Consider the following 17,347-nt stretch of genomic DNA (forward strand, 5'->3'; position numbering starts at 1 on the left):
AAATCGTCTTCTATAGCCTTTGCAGGAACCTCTCGTGATCCATCCTCCACCCCCAATCGTCTACGAAATAGATCTCGTTCATGTGATAGTTTTCGTTCAAAATCTCTTTCTTAGCCATCTCCAGTGTCTCAATACACACATGAATGTATGTACTGTAAATCATATCTTCTCCATTCAAGGTACATCATTGGAATGTTCTTGTTCCACACGATCTTTCCAGAATAGTGCAGTATCCAAAATTCACAAAGCTCTTTCCCCAACTCAACGCAAAATTTTCGTTTTTGTCGAAATAGATATAACAACAAAAGAGGAACATCCACTTCCTTTAGGAATTATCGTTCCCCATATCAGCAATATTCATATGGGATGCACCCGGTCCGTTCACTACAATGCCCACAACTTCTGCGAATCTCCCTGCTTCGCAGATTTTTTCTAATTCCGCCACATCTTAAAAAAAAAAAACTCCCAGTGATGGGGGCCACGCCCTCTTCTGTGCCCTTTTCCGAATTTGACCCCTCACAACCACCACATGGACTTCCCTCAAAAACCACCACTGTAACTGCACCTCAACTCCCTCTCACCCCCGTTCCCCGACAACCTATAGCATCTTTACAAATTTGCTCCACTGGGACACAAACAAGTGCTGATAACGCCCAAGGGACTCTGTTACTGGAATTTGCCGTTCTTTGAGATAGGCCACTGTTAGACGAAAATGGCGGCGAGTTTCAGTTTCCACAACGCAGGATATACAGCGAGTAACTTCAACATCACAAAAGAAAATTACGGAAAATAATGGTAAAAGTTAAGAAACAACTTGTAACTGTGCTTCTCACACTTCGTAGGCAGTTACCGGTGAGTACCGGCTCTGTTGATGGTGTTTCATATCCGATATTGATCGACAGCGGAACAGAGATAAATATAATTTCCGAATGCTTAGTCCACCCGTTTGCGCGGCCGTTTTCTCTTCATACGTTAATTGCAGACATCTCCGATACAGATTTAGTGCTTTCAAAAGAAGTAAATTTGTGCGTGTTTATTAGTCAACATTTCTTTACTATCCTTTTCCGTATTTCCCTTATAGAAACAATACCTATATTATTGTCTAGTCACTTTCTAAAAGATCATCAGGCCACTCTCGACTATGACAAAAACCTGTTAACTCTGTATCGTAACGGAACACCCCCCTCCCTCCACTCGCACCCCTAGGCAAATTGAGTTCTCTGTACAGCTGCCATAGCCAAGCACGTTTTTATTTTCGTCTAAAACGGAATGTAGTAATACCCCGTCGTTCCCTTCGATGTGTAGAACTTTTACCTCCAAAAACTAGTTCTGCTGTAGGGTATTATATCAATGCCCCACATTTTCAAAATTTATAGAAATGTTTTACGTTGCACACAGCTATTTCCTCTTCTGATGCACAAATTCCACTCGTTAATTTGTCTAATCGTTTTGTGAAGTGAAAGAGACATACGGAGATTGCTTCAGGCGTTCCCTGAAGTCACGTTTTGCAATACTCGTCAGTGAACACGATCAGAAAATTGTATGAACCCACACCAGAACAAGTAGAAAACAAAAAGAAAGAGAAAATGGAAAAGATTACTCATTATATAGACCTTTCCCGTTTTCAGTTGAATGAGCACCTCTCCCCCTCCCAAAAACAACTTTTAGCAGTTTTACTAAAACATGTTACATGTTTTCAGTGGAAAGAAGACGACTTTGCAAAAATTGATTCGTACGAATCCTCTTTGGATTTAGTTGATAGAACTCGGTATCGCAATCCTCAGTTTGTAATTCCTCACAAGCTGCGTGGTAAGGTTAGAGGGAAGATATTACAACTTATTCAAAATGATATAATCGAAAAAGCATCATTACTTTTCCAAAACAATATATTAGCTATACCAAAGGGACAGAATGATCTACGTATCGTTTTGGATGTCAGAAAACTTTCTGAACGCTCTGCACAAATCTCGGATTCAACGCCGTCTATCCAAGACAGTTTAGATCAATTATCTGAGGCTAATTACATGGTTTTTTGGACATGGTGAATTCGTTCTTCCAGGTAAAGTTAGCTTCTAAAGACCGTGATGCGACAGCTTTTAGTTTTACGCGATTTGAACCTCAGCCATTCCCAGTGGCGTCTCAAGCAGCTTCCCCAAAGACATCGACATTCTGCTCTAAATTTACATAGAATTTTAAATGACATTTTTAAAGATGCCCTTCTTCTCAGTTAATTAGGTATATTAACGATTTTATGGTACTTGGAAGTACGTTTTCTGAGTTTTTGCACTAATTAGATCGGGTCTTAACGCTTGCTGAAAAATATTCAATTATGTTCAGTTTTAAAAAGTCTATTTTGGGGGTTCAAGAGGTCAAGTTTCTGGGCCATATAGTTTCTCAAGGTCGAATTCGTCCTGACGATTCCAAAGTAAAAGCGATTCTCGAACTACCACATCCGGATACACCGAAGAAATTAAAATCATTTTTAGCCATGGCGATTTTTTTCGATCTTTTTATGCTCATTGTCTACAATGGCAGCACCATTGTGTGAGGCATTGCGTGGGAATCCGAAAAAAACTAATTTGGTCACAAACCATGTTGCAGGCCTATGAGAAAATAAAGCAAGCTGTTACTTTAGGTCCTATCTTAGAGATATATTCTGCTCACGATACAGAACATATTTTAACCACAGATTCGAGTCAAGAAGGCTGTGCTTCAGTCCTCTTGCAACGTAAAAAAGGATCAAATATCTGGCGTCCTGTGTGTTTTTTGTCAGCCAGACACTCCAGAAGAATAAGAGCAATTCCCGTATACGAACAGGAACTTTTTGCTATTTATTTCTCTCTTCTAAAGTTGAGAAAATATCTTTTAGGCTCTCGATTTAAGATTTTAACAGATAATTCTGTGCTTCTTGCTTTGAAACACACAAAGAACCTATCTAATAAAATTGTGCGCTGGGTCGAATTTATCTTCCAGTTCGATTTTCAGTTTGTCCATATCAAAATCCGTCAGAACAGTGTGTCTGATTATCTCAGTCGCAATCCGTTAGAGCTTGAGGATGACGTAATAGAGATTGTTGAACCCCCTCTCACCCCCTTCTATTATTAACACTATCAAAGGATACAGACATTGCGGACTTACAGAGGAAGGATAAATATTTTTCTAAAATCATACAAGTGTTGCATGCAAACGATGACAGTCATCCTAAATATGCCTTATAAAGCAAACAATTTGTCTTGAGGAACCATATTTTATATCGAAAATATTTCTCTCCAACAACTGAACGTCTTGTTTCTTTGCGCACCACAATCATTAAGGTAAACGGTCTTTGACGAGGTATACTCATTCGCTACTGTTCATCCCGGATATCAAAAACTGTACATTTTTATACGCTCCAAGTATTTCTACCATATCTAAAACAATGGTTATATAAACAAACTGCCTCTTGTTTAGATTGTATGAAGTTTAAGAGAGCATATACGAAAACAAATATAAATGTTCAAAGTCACCCCCTACCAGCCTCTTTGAGACTTTCTATATTGACTCATGTGGGCGTTTACCCACCACCAAACAAGGATTTAATCACATTTATGTTGCTACAGATGGTGCAACATCGTTCATAATAACAAAAGCAGTAAAAGATGTCACTACTGACACCTTTTTAGATTTTGTTATGAATGATATCATAATCAAACTTGGCACGCCACGCGTATTGCAGCTCAATAAGGCGCCCGCACACACGTCACAACGTGCTAAGACCTTTTTTCAGTCTCTCAATATAGAGGTGAGATATTGTTTGCCTTCCGGGTACAGAACGATAGGCAGTGTCGAGTCCCTATTCCAATTGCTCCAAAATACCTTGAAATTTCTCACTCGCAATGCTCAGACTACATGGGCAGATCACCTACATCACGCCACATTTGTCTTGTAATATAACCCCTCTGGTTCAATTTGGTATTACCCTATACCACCTGGTTTATGGCATAAAACCACGATTTCTGATTGACCAATTACTCAACGTAACCAGTGATCACCCGGTGAATGCTGACAGACTGACACAATTAAATGAATTGTGTTCTCTAATGCAATACAAGAAAAAACTTGCTTTTGACGAGTTTTTGCCTTTGCAACAGGTGATGATAAAAAGAGTTCATACAAGCCCTCATGAACCTCAAGCACTGCTTCAAAATTTTGATGGAGCGTACAGACTCCTCTATAAGAACTCTTACTTGATAGAGATAAATGAAGTTCCGCGAGAAATAGCCAAGGAAAGGCTCAAATTTTATATTCCAGAGGATTCGAACTCAGAACCGCAGTATACTGTGAAATACAAACAATTTTTTCTTTCTTAACATGTGTAGTGCCATCTTACATTTAACGAACAACTCGCAATTTTCAAAATGCCGTTTTAACGCTAAATTTCTACACTACAAATAAATACTATAATAAACAGTAAGGAAGAGCATTTCTGTGTTTATTCTGTAAATTTTGCTCGTACCTACCATCACATATTTTTTCCAATTTATATATATATGCTGAAAACATAGCTTCAGAGAAAAATATGTGATGGTAGGTACGAGCAAAATTTACAGGCTCACGAAACATATATATATATATATATATATATATATATATATATATATATATATATATGTGTGTGTGTGTGTGTGATTGATACACAACATCAGTTACCAAACCAGGTCTTACCTCAGGCATTTTAAGGCACAAAACGCTTCCGATCCTCCCTCCCCTTTCAAATCAATATCAGCTTCACTCCTTATATTAAGCATTTGCAGATTTTCGTGCTCCCTCCCCTTTCTCTTACTGTAACCTCCCAACTCCCCAAAAAAGGAATGCTACTCAGTGTTTTGTGCTTTCTTCCCCTCTCCCCTAATTTCTTGTTTACTCAAAACAAGTCGTACCATGATTTCAGAGCTAGTAACAGGACAATTAATTTTCTACCAGCTTTTAAGAATAGCCTTTTAAATTACCTTACAACAGTGATATTGGTTTATACACTTTTTCTTCTTTTCCGCCCCTACGTTATTCCCCCCCACCCTTTGGACTCACTTGTATTTTTAACCTACAGTGTCTCACGAACAAGTAAATGCCTTTCACTCCTTAGTGCAGTGTATGACACTATCAAAATATTATCCCTTTTTTCCTAAGTACTGCTGGGTATATAGAGTATCAAACTTGGCAAACTTTATTTTTAAAAAATTAATAAATTCTTCCCATCCCTCAAGCAACAAGTAATAGTCACATATCCAGTGCGTAAACTTAATACAGAAACAAAGCAAACACCCACCGGCAGGATTCAGTAACCTGTTTTACCCCACCTTTAGCTTCCTCACAGAATAAGGAGAAGTAATGCAATTCTGTTTTACAAGATGAGCTTTATGTATTTTTACATTTTCAATAAAACAGCATTTCGTGCAATTGGGTTGGCTTGCATATACATATTTCCACCATTTTATGTTATTCTGTGCATATATGCTAATAAACGTAGATGATTAAGACACAACACCCTTTTCCCTCAACCTTCCCTACATATCCTCCTGTCCTATCTACGGATGCAGCTGAAATGAAACGCCCTTCATCCCATGAGAAGATCGCATCGAGGCGTTTTCCAGAAGAAAAACTCCCTTTCCATAAGGATTTCATCAGGTTTTTCACCTACCCATGAACTCCGGTGGACTCAAGACTCCAGTGCTGCCTGCTAACCTACCAAGATGGGTTTTACGGCTTGGATACTACATGTTCATCCAACAACATGCAGACTGTGTAATCACCAGCACCACCAGGAATTACAATTTTCCATGGATCGCGGTTGTCACTTTCGTGAGCCATGTTTGCCAGTAGCGATAAAAGTTTAATTTTTACCGATTTAACTTCCAAAGTTTTCTTCTCTTAGCTTGTAACGATAAAAGTTTAATTTTTACCGATGTAACTTCCAAAGTTTTCTTCTCTTAGCTTGTAGCATAAAAGTTTAATTTTCACCGATGTAACTTCCAAAGTTTTCTTCTCTTAGCTTGTAGCATTAAAAGTTTAATTTTCACCGATGTAACTTCCAAAGTTTTCTTCTCTTAACTTGTAGCGATAAAATTTTAATTTGTACCGATATGACTTCCACAAGGTCCGCCGTTGGCGCTTCATAATAAAGCCAAATAATGAAAGCAGTGAGTGCTTCTGAAGTGTTCCAAACAGAAAACAGATAGAAAGGGAAAATAGTTTATATCAGTTCCGTCTTTTATTCTCCATTTTCATAGTGTAATTTAATTGAATTTTAATTTTCTGCTTTCCTAATAACGGATCTTGTATTGTTGTAATGGTTGCATTTTGCATTTCTCGTTACAGTTTAAGAAAAAAACACCATCTCCAATGGCTGCTTCAAATATCACTTTGGACGAGGCACTGCTAGCCCAACTCAGTAAACTTTCATTAAGTTCTGAAAAGAAGGCAAAGGAATGTGAAGATAATCTTGACTTACAGAGCGTAGTAACTTCTGTGAATGAAGAATCTGAAAAGACAACGAAAGTTAAAGAATGTGAATTAGAAACGAAAAACAAAGTTGAAGATTCTGAAAAGGTTCATGTAGATCATGAGGCAACAGAGGAGAAATCTGAAAAAGATGATGTTATCAGTGCTGAAGAACTCGAGGAACTAGAATGCCCGTTCACATGGAAACCAGTGCATGTTCCTCCTGAAAATACTCCGGAAGCAATGATAAAGAAAGTTACAGGAAAAATCGAGGAACTTGGCCTTGATGATGATGATGTAGTGTGGAGACAATACGTGTTTCATTTAGTCCTATGCTATGAATATTATCGTAAAGGAGATCACGAAGCATCAATGAAACAAATAATGAAATGCAGCCATATTTTTGAAGCAAATGCTGAATATAACCTATTTTCAACGTTTCCCAAAGCATCCGACCATGTTATTTTGGCATGCAGAATTTACATTTTGAATGCCATGAAAGAGTTTTCTAAAGCAAGAGCTCTGCTTAAGGAGGTGATACCATACGAAGACTTGAATGAAGTTGAGAAAGGTGGTATTTGGGGTATTAAGTCAGTTGTTCATATGGAATACGGTTATACTGGAACCAAAGAATCAGTTGGCTTCATCAAAGCCGCTATTTCTTCAAATCCGAAAGAAGCTGAGTGGCATTTTTTGTTAGGGAAATGTTTGGGAAGAATTCGCAGAGTTGAAAATTACAGTGATATCCCGTCAGGTGATGAACTCAAATCCCTAGAGAAGGCTGTGAATCTGAATCCTAAAGTCAGTTATGTAATTTTTCTAGCAGAAGCATATAGAGAAGCGGCATTTCGAGCGTATTCACAGAATAGAAATAATTTAGGTCGGTTGAAATTTGTACTAAAAGAAATGAATCGCAAATCTCTTGAATACTATAATATGGCCCTTAGGAGAAGTGGTGAATCTCCGCATGTAATCATAAGGTGTGCTAAGGGTCTTATGAAGTTGCCACATCCATTTAAAGACGAACCGCGTGCGAAGCAGTGTATTGACAAAGCACTAGCTCTTGCACCAAATAATGCTATGGGGAATCATGTGGCTGGATCTTACTACGAACGTACTGCAAAGGACATGGAAAGAGCAATGATGTACTACAAGATATCAGGAGAAAATGGAGCATGTGGTGCATATTTTGATCTTTTTAGGCTAAGACATGACACGTACAGATCGTACGATCCAGTTCCTGATCTAAAAGCTCTTCTGGATCGATTTCAAGAAGAGCCAAGACAATTGGAGATACGGTTGCAGCTAATGTCGTACTATTTGTTTATTAAAAATGACTTAAAAGAAGCAGCTAATGTGTGGAACGAAATTATTGCAATGGATCCGGACATCTCCAAAATGAGCGTAAGCACTTAGATTTTTATAATATGTTCCATTAGATTTTATTTTTTTAAATAATAATATTTACATTTTTATAGACAAAATTTATCATACCAGTATAGCCTTAACTTCGCCTTTCAAAAGTATCGAATAATTAGCACACGTCCTTATACAATTTAGAGTAAGCGTCCACTTTTCATTAGATTGCAGAGTGTAATTGTTCGCAAGAAACTAAATAAACAAACAAGAATTCCACTTGTACTTATCATCTACATATTTATTCAATTGATTATGTTTAAGATTTATAACATTCTACGTTAGATTTATTTTAATTCTTCAGTTCCTTAGTTTTACGCTAAATGTACTGTGTATACTGGTGGAAACTGAGTTTTAATTGAGAGTCTTGATTCAGGATCACGCATTAAAAAGGCGTAAGTACTTATTTGAGATTTTCTACAGCAAATGTAGGGTCAAGTGTTCTACGGTCAAGATTAGCTGGCTTCCCCCCCCCCCCCCCCGCTTTCCTTGCCTTTCGTTTTTCTTCAAATTTCTAAAATATTAAAATTCAATACAGGTCAAGAGAAATCTTCCACTGGATACAATTACCATTCAAAGAATATGTTTAACAATGAAATTTTGGATTGACAGGATAAAAAAAAAAAAAAAAAAAAAAAAATCGACTACTGGACTGGCAGGAACTCGAGCCCCTATTTCCTGCTCTTGGGCAAGCAAAGCATCGTTTGAGCTGAGAAAGGACTCATCCAGTTTTTATTATTATTATTATTATTATCATTATTATTATTATTATTATTATTATTATTATTATTATTATTATTATTATTATTATTATTATTATTATTATTATTATTGATTGATTTGGCTACTTCAAATGCTGAAATGGTACTAACAATCAAGGTATCAAGTAATAATTGCATGGAAAAAATGATAAATAATTAAATAAATAAAATAAATTGCTTACGTTGTAAATTATTAACACTTTAAATAAGATAATGTATGTTAGCCAGTTTCTTCACAAGCATCTAATATAGGCATTAAGGTATTCCTGTATTATAATGTACAGATATAATAGTTTGCCAGATGACATTTGGCAAAGTAATGAAATCAAAATCAGTGTATTAACGAACATACTGCTACATCAATCTCTGAAAGTCATGAGCTTAGACTAAATTCTGTCTGTTTTAGAAGATAATAAAACAAAAGTACGTAAAATACGTCATAGCAGCGTAACCAGTAGCAAATGGTGTGCTTTTCTGTCAGATAGATAAAGTTATTTACCACAATTGTACATGTTCATATACAAGGTGTTCATGGACTCACCACCATAAATTTATTAGTACATTTCTTATATCAGATTAAAGAAAAAAGTCCTAATAGACAGTATCGGAAAACGCCTCCTTTCAGAGTTATAATCCGCCAAAATGGTGTAGATTTAGAATTAGGATTAGGAGTACTACGTATGAAAGACATATATAATTATGGATTCGGTATACAAGTCACTTGTGCAGAAGTGAAATATTTCGTAGTGTCATTACCATGGTTATTGGCGTCCGCAAGAGAAATCCAAGTGAATGAATAATTGTGACTAAGTTTCCGTGACGAGCAATATTTTCTAAATTTAATTCTCCAATATTTTCATTATTTCTTTGCTTCCAACTTCTCCTGTAAAAATATCCGTTATATCATAGATACTAACCGGTTTGCAATATATATATATATTGTTTTTTTTTTTACTAAAAACTATGCTATGAATACCAGAATGAAGCCATACAACGCAGCTCCTACCGACACCCTTGTATGTCACTGTTCTTTTTCTATCACGAACTGGACCTTATATGCCAAAAGGCTGTAAATATTTTTTTATAGGGCTACAATAGCTTAGCGCCTTCGTCTCTGGCGCCCCTGATTCGATCTCAGCTTCCGCCAAGTGGGCCTCGTATTGGGCGAACACTGTGTGGGTAGGTTTTCTTGGTGTTCTTCTGTTTCCTCCCACTTTCGTCATTCCACTATTATCAGCATCCATCTCATCATCATCGTCTCCCTTATCCACGATAATCGATGGAACATTAAATTGAAAATAAATAATAAAAGAAACTAAAGATTTTCCTTTGAAAAATACTGTAGACGCTCATGACTGTGGTATGTTTCTCTGGGTATTCGTGTTTAGATTAAGAGGTGAATGTTAATAAATCACAATAGTTGTTAGTATTTCTATGTTTTCTTAATTTAAGTGGAAATATTTTCGAATTCAAGAAATATATAATCAAGATAATCATGTGTCAGGAAGTTCTGTGTTACACGCACAATGATCGGAGATATTTGTATCAAGGCCTCAAAATGTCATATTTATAAGATATATTTGGGTTTAGGAGTGTTAAATTTAGAAGTAAAACTTCTTTTGAGTTTTTAAAATACTACTCTTTCTTATTTTCAGCAACACAAGTGTATTTTCTTAAAAATGCGGAAACCAATCAATATATTTGAAGTGATATATGATGAGTTGCGTCTTGCTGTAAGAAAATCAAGCACAAGTTCTGAGGAGAAGAAACTGTATCGTGAACTTATTCTCAAGTCCATGGATTTAAATCCGGATTTAGATGTTGTTTCTCCAAAACCTCGTCGAAAGATGGTTCTTAGGGTTTTGGAATTGAATTGAACTATTTATGTTCAGTACAACGAAGTCAAGTCAGGTATGTGCTACAGTATTGGGTAACACGTTTTTTCTTTCTTTCTTTATTGTTTTTTCGAGAAGTTATATTGATCTTCGGTCCAGAATCTTAAGATGTTCAACTGTTTCTGAAAATGTTCTTTGAAGTTCTAGAACGAAACGACTTTCCAAACTTAGCAATATATATATATATATATATATATATATATATATATATATATATATATATATATATATATATATATATATATATATATATATATATATATTTGGTCTAGGAATTAATTCGTGCGGGTGGACAAGAGATGGCGCAACGAACGGAGCGTCCCACAGTTCCGTGTATCCACACATGTGTTGCAAACCCCTGTCATCGCGTATCGTTCGTAGTATAGGGCAGTGGATTAAAGCGTCAACAACACCAGTTTGTAGTTAAGTGAACATGGCGCAATTTGTGCCTGATAAAGTGTTTTTGCGGGGTGTCCTGCTGCATTACTTTAACATGCAGAAAAGTGCGACTGAAAGTCATCGTATTTTGGTGGAAGTGTATGGTGACCATGCTCTAGCTGAGCGAACGTGTCAGAAGTGGTTTGCACGGTTTAGAAGTGGTTATTTCGGCTTGGCAGACCAAGAGCGAGCTGGACAGCCAAAAAAATTTCAAGACGAAGAATTGACAGCATTGCTCGAGCAGGATTCGTGTCAAACGCAGGAACAACTTGCAGCAACATTAGGCGTTGATCAAACAACAGTCTCCAAACGCTTGAAAGCCATGGGAATGATTCAAAAGATGTCACATTGGGTTTCACATGAATTGAAAGACAGAGACGTTGAAAGACGAAAAACCATTTGCGAATTGCTGCTTCAACGACAGAGCAGAAAGGGGTTTCTGCATCGAATTATTACGGGTGATGAGAAGTGGATCCATTACGAGAACCCTAAACGAAAAAAGGCCTGGGTGAAACCAGGTGAACCAGGTCCATCACAACCAAAACGAGATATTCACTGTGCAAAGGATATGCTGTGCATATGGTGGGATATGAAAGGTGTGGTGTACTATGAGCTGTTGCAACCGGGTGAAACTATGAATGGAGAACGTTATCGACGACAATTAATGCGTTTGAAGCAAGCTCTGGCCAGAACACGATCAGAATGGGAGAACAGACATGATAAACTTATTGTTCAACATGATAACGCTCGCCCACATGTCGCAAAACCGGTCAAAACCTATTTAGAAAATGTCGGATGGGAAGTTTTACCCCACCCGCCGTATTCACCAGACGTTGCTCCTTCGGACTACTACTTGTTCGATTGCATGAACAACGATTTGATTGGACAGCGGTTTACTTCTTCAGAAGATATCGAAACATGGGTCTCTGACTGGATCGCTTCCAAGGATAAGGACTTCTTTCGCCACGGAATCCGTACATTGCCTGACAGATGGGCGAAAGTGGTGGCTAGTGATGGACAATATTTTTCTTAAGGTATTTATGTATTTTGTGTTTGTACTTCCGGCTTTTTCAATTGGAATGAGGCGATGAGTACGGAATTAAGAATGTTAATGAGTTTTTATAGAGATTGGAGGCTGAAAGGGACGGTATGACGGAGGAGATACGTGTTCTTCCAAAGCTAGAGTATAAGGTAGAGAGCTGTTGATGTGGTCACGTTACAATCAATAAATATTTAGTACTGTTCGTAGACAACATATATACAGTATGTCAGTGTTGAAATTTTTGTACTCTGGTCTGAAGTTTGTCTAGGCAGATAACGGATTGGGTGGAAATAGTTTCAAAGCTGATTTTAAGGAGTGGTTATTAGGAAAATGTCATCTGTGAATCGAAGAAAAATCAACAGATAGAAAGGAGAAGAGCGAAGGATTTGTTATCCAGCTTAGTAGGGCTTCCCTATATTCTTGTCAGCTGATAATGAATCTTTTTTCAGTTTTGTGATTAAAATTTTACTATTTTATGATTATTCATATGTATATATTTAATAAATTATCAAAAAAATAGTGAAAACTTAGTTATATATGAATTATCAAATCTTAAGGGACTTATTCTTCTGAACCTTTTTCACAGTTAGCTGAAAGATCGACTTGTCAGATTACTGTCCACCTGTTTCTCTCTTGTGTCATATCCGTTGTGACATCACACTGCATCACATCATTCTTCACACAATCTCTCCATTTCTTCTTCGGTCAAGGGGGGCGCGGTGGCTCAGTGGTAGAGCGTTCACCTCCGGTGCTTGGGGTCCCTGGTTCGATCCCAGCTCGCACCGTGTGGACTTTGTGGTGGACAAATACCGTGCTCGTGGGTTTTCTCGGGGTTCTCCCGTTTCCTCTCACTCATTCCACCATTTCACTCATCTCTCATCATCACCGTTTCCTTTAGCCTAACCGGCATAACCGTAGGACGTAAAACTCAAAGATTTCATTTCATTTCATTTTCTTCTTCGGTCGACCTCGCACTGATTTCCCATTCAGTTTTATTGCATCTATTTGATAAGCCACGTACTCCAAAGGTCTTCTTACATATCCAAAGAATAAAAAAGTCTACTTTCTTCAGATCTCATCTTTAGTGTTCCTCAGATCACTTCGTTCGTAATTTTGTTTTTCCGCGTTACTCCACACATTCATCGCAGCATTTTCATTTCTGCAACATGCTACTTGTGTTCCCCACGCTTTTTCGTCCTTTAACGTTCTATCCACTCTGTGTAATACGACAGGTCTCACTACTAGTTTATAAACTTTTCCTTTAATGTGCGTTGGTATCCGACAGTCACACAATACTTCTGCTGCTTCTCTTCATTTTGTCCGACTGCTGCTAATTCTCCTGTAACACTAAAATAGTAGACTATGAACTCTTTCGCTAAAACATTTCATTAGATTCGAGGGGAAGAAGTAGGAAGAGAGAAAAAGGAATTCAAGACTAGGATAAAAGCTGAGAAGTGTCCAGGTGGGCCCCGTATTGGAATGCAGGTAAAGTATTTACGTGATGGTGTTTACCGTGTTCTAAGAAGAAAAAGTTTTTGGGAGGAAGATTAAACTAACGAGACTAGTAGATAATTAAGAGTGCAGAACAGCGAAGGAATTATTATTATTATCATTATCATTATTATTATTAATTTTATTATTATTATTATTATTATTATTATTATTATTATTATTATTATTATTATTATTATTATTATTATTATTATTATTATTATTATTATTATTATATCTGTTTCATTCCTGTTTTGGAATTTCTTTTTTCGAATTGTATATCCAGTTCTTCCCTGAGAGTTGTGAATAAAAATGCTGAGAAAACTTAGTGAACACCATTTGCCTTTCAGACTAAACGGCTTGTTGTTGGAATGTAGAAAGGAGTGAAGAAAAGAGTGTAACTTGAGACAAAATTCCCGGCTGTAACTGTCGAATGTCGGCAATCTAAATATTACATAGGGACGAAGCACATACATGCATATAATATAATACTAGATGGTGTAAAAAAATTGATATACCCTTTACTAGATTATCAAAGATCAGAAATAGCTATTTATTTTTAGGACCAAAGCTGTTTAATAAACTAACAACCTCTATACAGCAGCTGCCGTTAAAGGTTTATAAAATAAAGTTGTATAATTGGTTAATTGCAAATCCATTTTATTCGATTGAAGACTTCACTGAAACTGTGTCGTAATTTCCAGTCATTCTATTTTCAAATATTATGTAACCAGCAATTGATTGTGTATATGTTATGATTATCTTTTCTTCTTTTTTGTTTTCTGTAGACCTATATACCCATATGTATATCTCATTTGGACGTTGTCTATTGCTTGTAAAGTTCAATGACAATATAAAATATTCTATTCTATTATATTCTAGCCTGTAAGAGCATAACCATTTCTATCAATGTGATATCCTATTAACATTTTCGTATAGTTAACCAATAATGGAAACATCATAACAAAATTCAGCTTCCCTGATTAGTATGATGTTCGACCATCTTTAGACTGTAGTAAATATAAAATCTTACGTTGTATATTTTGGCCCCCGTCTGTGGCCATGGACTCGTAGCACTGAGATGAAGACTAGAAATCATCAAAAAGCCATTGTCGTTATTCTGTCCTGTAACTGAAGAAATACCCCAAGTGTTCTAAACACGCACTCTTTTCAGTTATAAACTGAAAAATCCAATGTTATAAGAACTTACCTTGACTCTTCTTAAAATGTGATTAATGTAATTCTTTGATTTTAAACGTTGACAGTTGGTTTAAAAAAAAAAAAAAAAAATCCAGATAGGAAAGAACCGGTGTGAAAAGCAAACAAAAATGGGATATGATTAGCAGCAACAACATCGAAACCACAGAAAAGCAAATAAAAAGGATAGCTTTATCGATAGTAAATCAGAAGAAACAAACATTTAAAGGAAAGAGTAAAGTGCACAATATTAAAGAAGAGCTCACAACACACAACAAACTGACATAAGAACTTAATTATTATTATTATTATTTTTTTTTTTTTCTGAGGGTTTTCGTTCGGTAAGTGAATAGAATTTATATAATACAACAGTATGAGTTCAAAACATTTGAGGGGATTGTATGTACAGGACATTTTTTTAAAAGTTATAAATGTATATAAAGTTACGAGCCAACATACAACACATAAAGATTATAGTTTAGGATGAAAGACACAGACTGATATTAACCACATTTTAAGAAAAACAAATACTAATTAGAAAGTGCTTGGAATGTTTAGTTTTTAATTGAGGTGTTTGAGAATAATTGGAGGTATTTCTTTAGTTACAGAACAGGGCAGCGACAAGTTTTTAGGTGATTCATCGCCTTGATTTCAACGCAACTAGTCCATAACCACAGACGGTCGAAGTACTATAGTGGAAGGTAAATTCTAGAAAAGAGCAACAGTCTAAGATACAAGATAAGATTTTGGTTTCAAATAATGTACCTCATAATAACCATTAGTAACTACACAGTATGAATTGTATTTGTCACAGAATTGTGGAATTTAATTTGAGGATCCGTTGCAGAGAAACTAGTTGTTGCCCCCTGAGTCTTGAGCCCACTCTACAGTATAGGTTGAAATCTGGCTTAATTAACGTGCGGTTACACAAATATTAATGTTCAAATCTAAATATTACATCATTACGGTTTTTGTTCTATTTTGAAATAATTAAATTGAAACAGTCCTGGTTTTAAATAGTCAGAATAGTTTTAAATTCGCAAATTGCGTGCAGGCTAGTGACATCTATTCGGCGGCATCAGACAGGCAAGTAGCCTAGCTAGCGACATCTACTGGCCTGACTGTGAGGTATTAGCGTGATGCACTGGCATGTTCGTCGTTTATAAATAGGATAATGGACCATTTTTCATGCAGGGCAGCGTCAGTTGAGGGTATCCAAGAAGTGTTAAAGTTCGTCCAGACGTTCCTAAAACCACACCAAAACAGGTCTAACTGTGTGTATTGCCGCATTGCCATCTTGAAAGACTGGTTAGGGATTAAGATCTGTACCACATGATGCACCTATTAAGCTCATGGTCATCTAATAACCGGCAGTGATTTGTACATTGACAGGGTCTCGAATTTACATAATCTACCTCCTCGCCAGAAAATGTTCCAAATTGCGTTACTATTTCGTTGTGATATTTCAGAAATCAAATGCAGAACTATGAATATACTGTAAACTTTCATAGTGTCCTGATCATTTAGTCTAAAAATCTGGGAGCTCCAATAATAGGTACACCGAAATACCATGAGAAATCATAGGCCCATACCTGGACAAGACCCGTCGTTGTATTTAGTAGTAGGAAATAGGCAGGTTTTAGCCTATGATTTTTCAGGTGTCCAGACGCTTGAATTTCTAGCACAAACTATGTTTGAGATTCGTTGCTTAAACGGTAATAAAAACACGTATATGCATTGGTAAATACATTTAATCACATTTTTAATGTTTTCAATATAATTTTACAAAATTTAGACGTAAGTCTTCTCGAATTATACAGAACTTGAACTCTCTTCAAGCTGAAGGTTCAAATTCGGAATCACTCTCCGTCACATTGCTGCCGTCTTGAACTGAACTGACTTCTAGTGACAATGACATCTCGATTCTTTCAGATGTTGAAGTTTGTTTCTTCTGGGTTTTCAGTAAGTTTGAAATCATCGTATCTGATGAAATAAGTAATCAGCGAGTTGTCCTATTAAAATCAGCACGTGTTTAATCCGAAACATGGATGAATACCTTGTGTAAAGTTGAGGGCATAGGCTAACAAAGTTTCTTCTCTACAAAAAGATTCGCCATGTACAATCCGCGGCAAAAAACCCTGCAACATGAGGATGTAAGTTCATTGTGAAACTACGCCTAACAGCACAAGGAATGAACATAACGTCTAAGTGGAACGAATCACTCCAGGATAAACCTCTGCTTCCTCCCGTGCACACTTATTTTGGAGCAAAAGACTTCGTCATTTCACAATAAACTTATATGCTCATGTTGCAGGTTTTTTGCCGTAGATTGTACAAAGCGTAAGTGTGAAACTTTCCTATACGTAATTCGTGAGCATTACAAGTACCTTGTAGCACAATTTGAAATCTTCCGATTATATCGATATGAATGCCTCAAATGTTCGCGGTTTGTTTCTTGATTTGTAAAGAAATGTCTGAAGATTATACCATAATGAGTATCTCCAAATCCTGGCTTTGGTTTGTCAACTAGTAAGCTCATATTCTTGAACTCTCGAGAGTGCGTTTCTTCCTTTACGCCTCGATTATTTTATTTCCTTCACCACGAACTCACTATTTTTAAGAGGTAGCTT

The 17,347-nt window shown here is 36.5% G+C and overlaps 1 protein-coding gene across 4 annotated transcripts in view; it reads left to right on the forward strand.

The window, feature by feature from the left end:
* LOC145667089 (uncharacterized) overlaps positions 1–17,347 on the forward strand; it is a 32,799-nt gene that overhangs the window by 12,315 nt on the left and 3,137 nt on the right. For 3 of the 4 annotated variants that reach the window (XM_081734806.1, XM_081734808.1, XM_081734807.1), the window contains exons 2-3: positions 6,355–7,881; positions 10,310–10,565. In XM_081734806.1, coding sequence (XP_081590932.1) covers positions 6,379–7,881; positions 10,310–10,531 — 1,725 coding nt within the window. In that variant the 5' untranslated portion in view covers positions 6,355–6,378 and the 3' untranslated portion in view covers positions 10,532–10,565. Of the gene's footprint in view, positions 1–6,354; positions 7,882–10,309; positions 10,566–15,319; positions 15,419–17,347 lie in introns of all 4 variants that reach the window. The other variant, XR_014127864.1, reaches the window with a different exon arrangement.

The sequence above is a fragment of the Thermobia domestica genome, chromosome 12 (genome assembly GCF_964235325.1).
Source record: "Thermobia domestica chromosome 12, izTheDome1.hap1.1, whole genome shotgun sequence".
Classification (NCBI taxonomy): Eukaryota; Metazoa; Arthropoda; class Insecta; order Zygentoma; family Lepismatidae; genus Thermobia; species Thermobia domestica.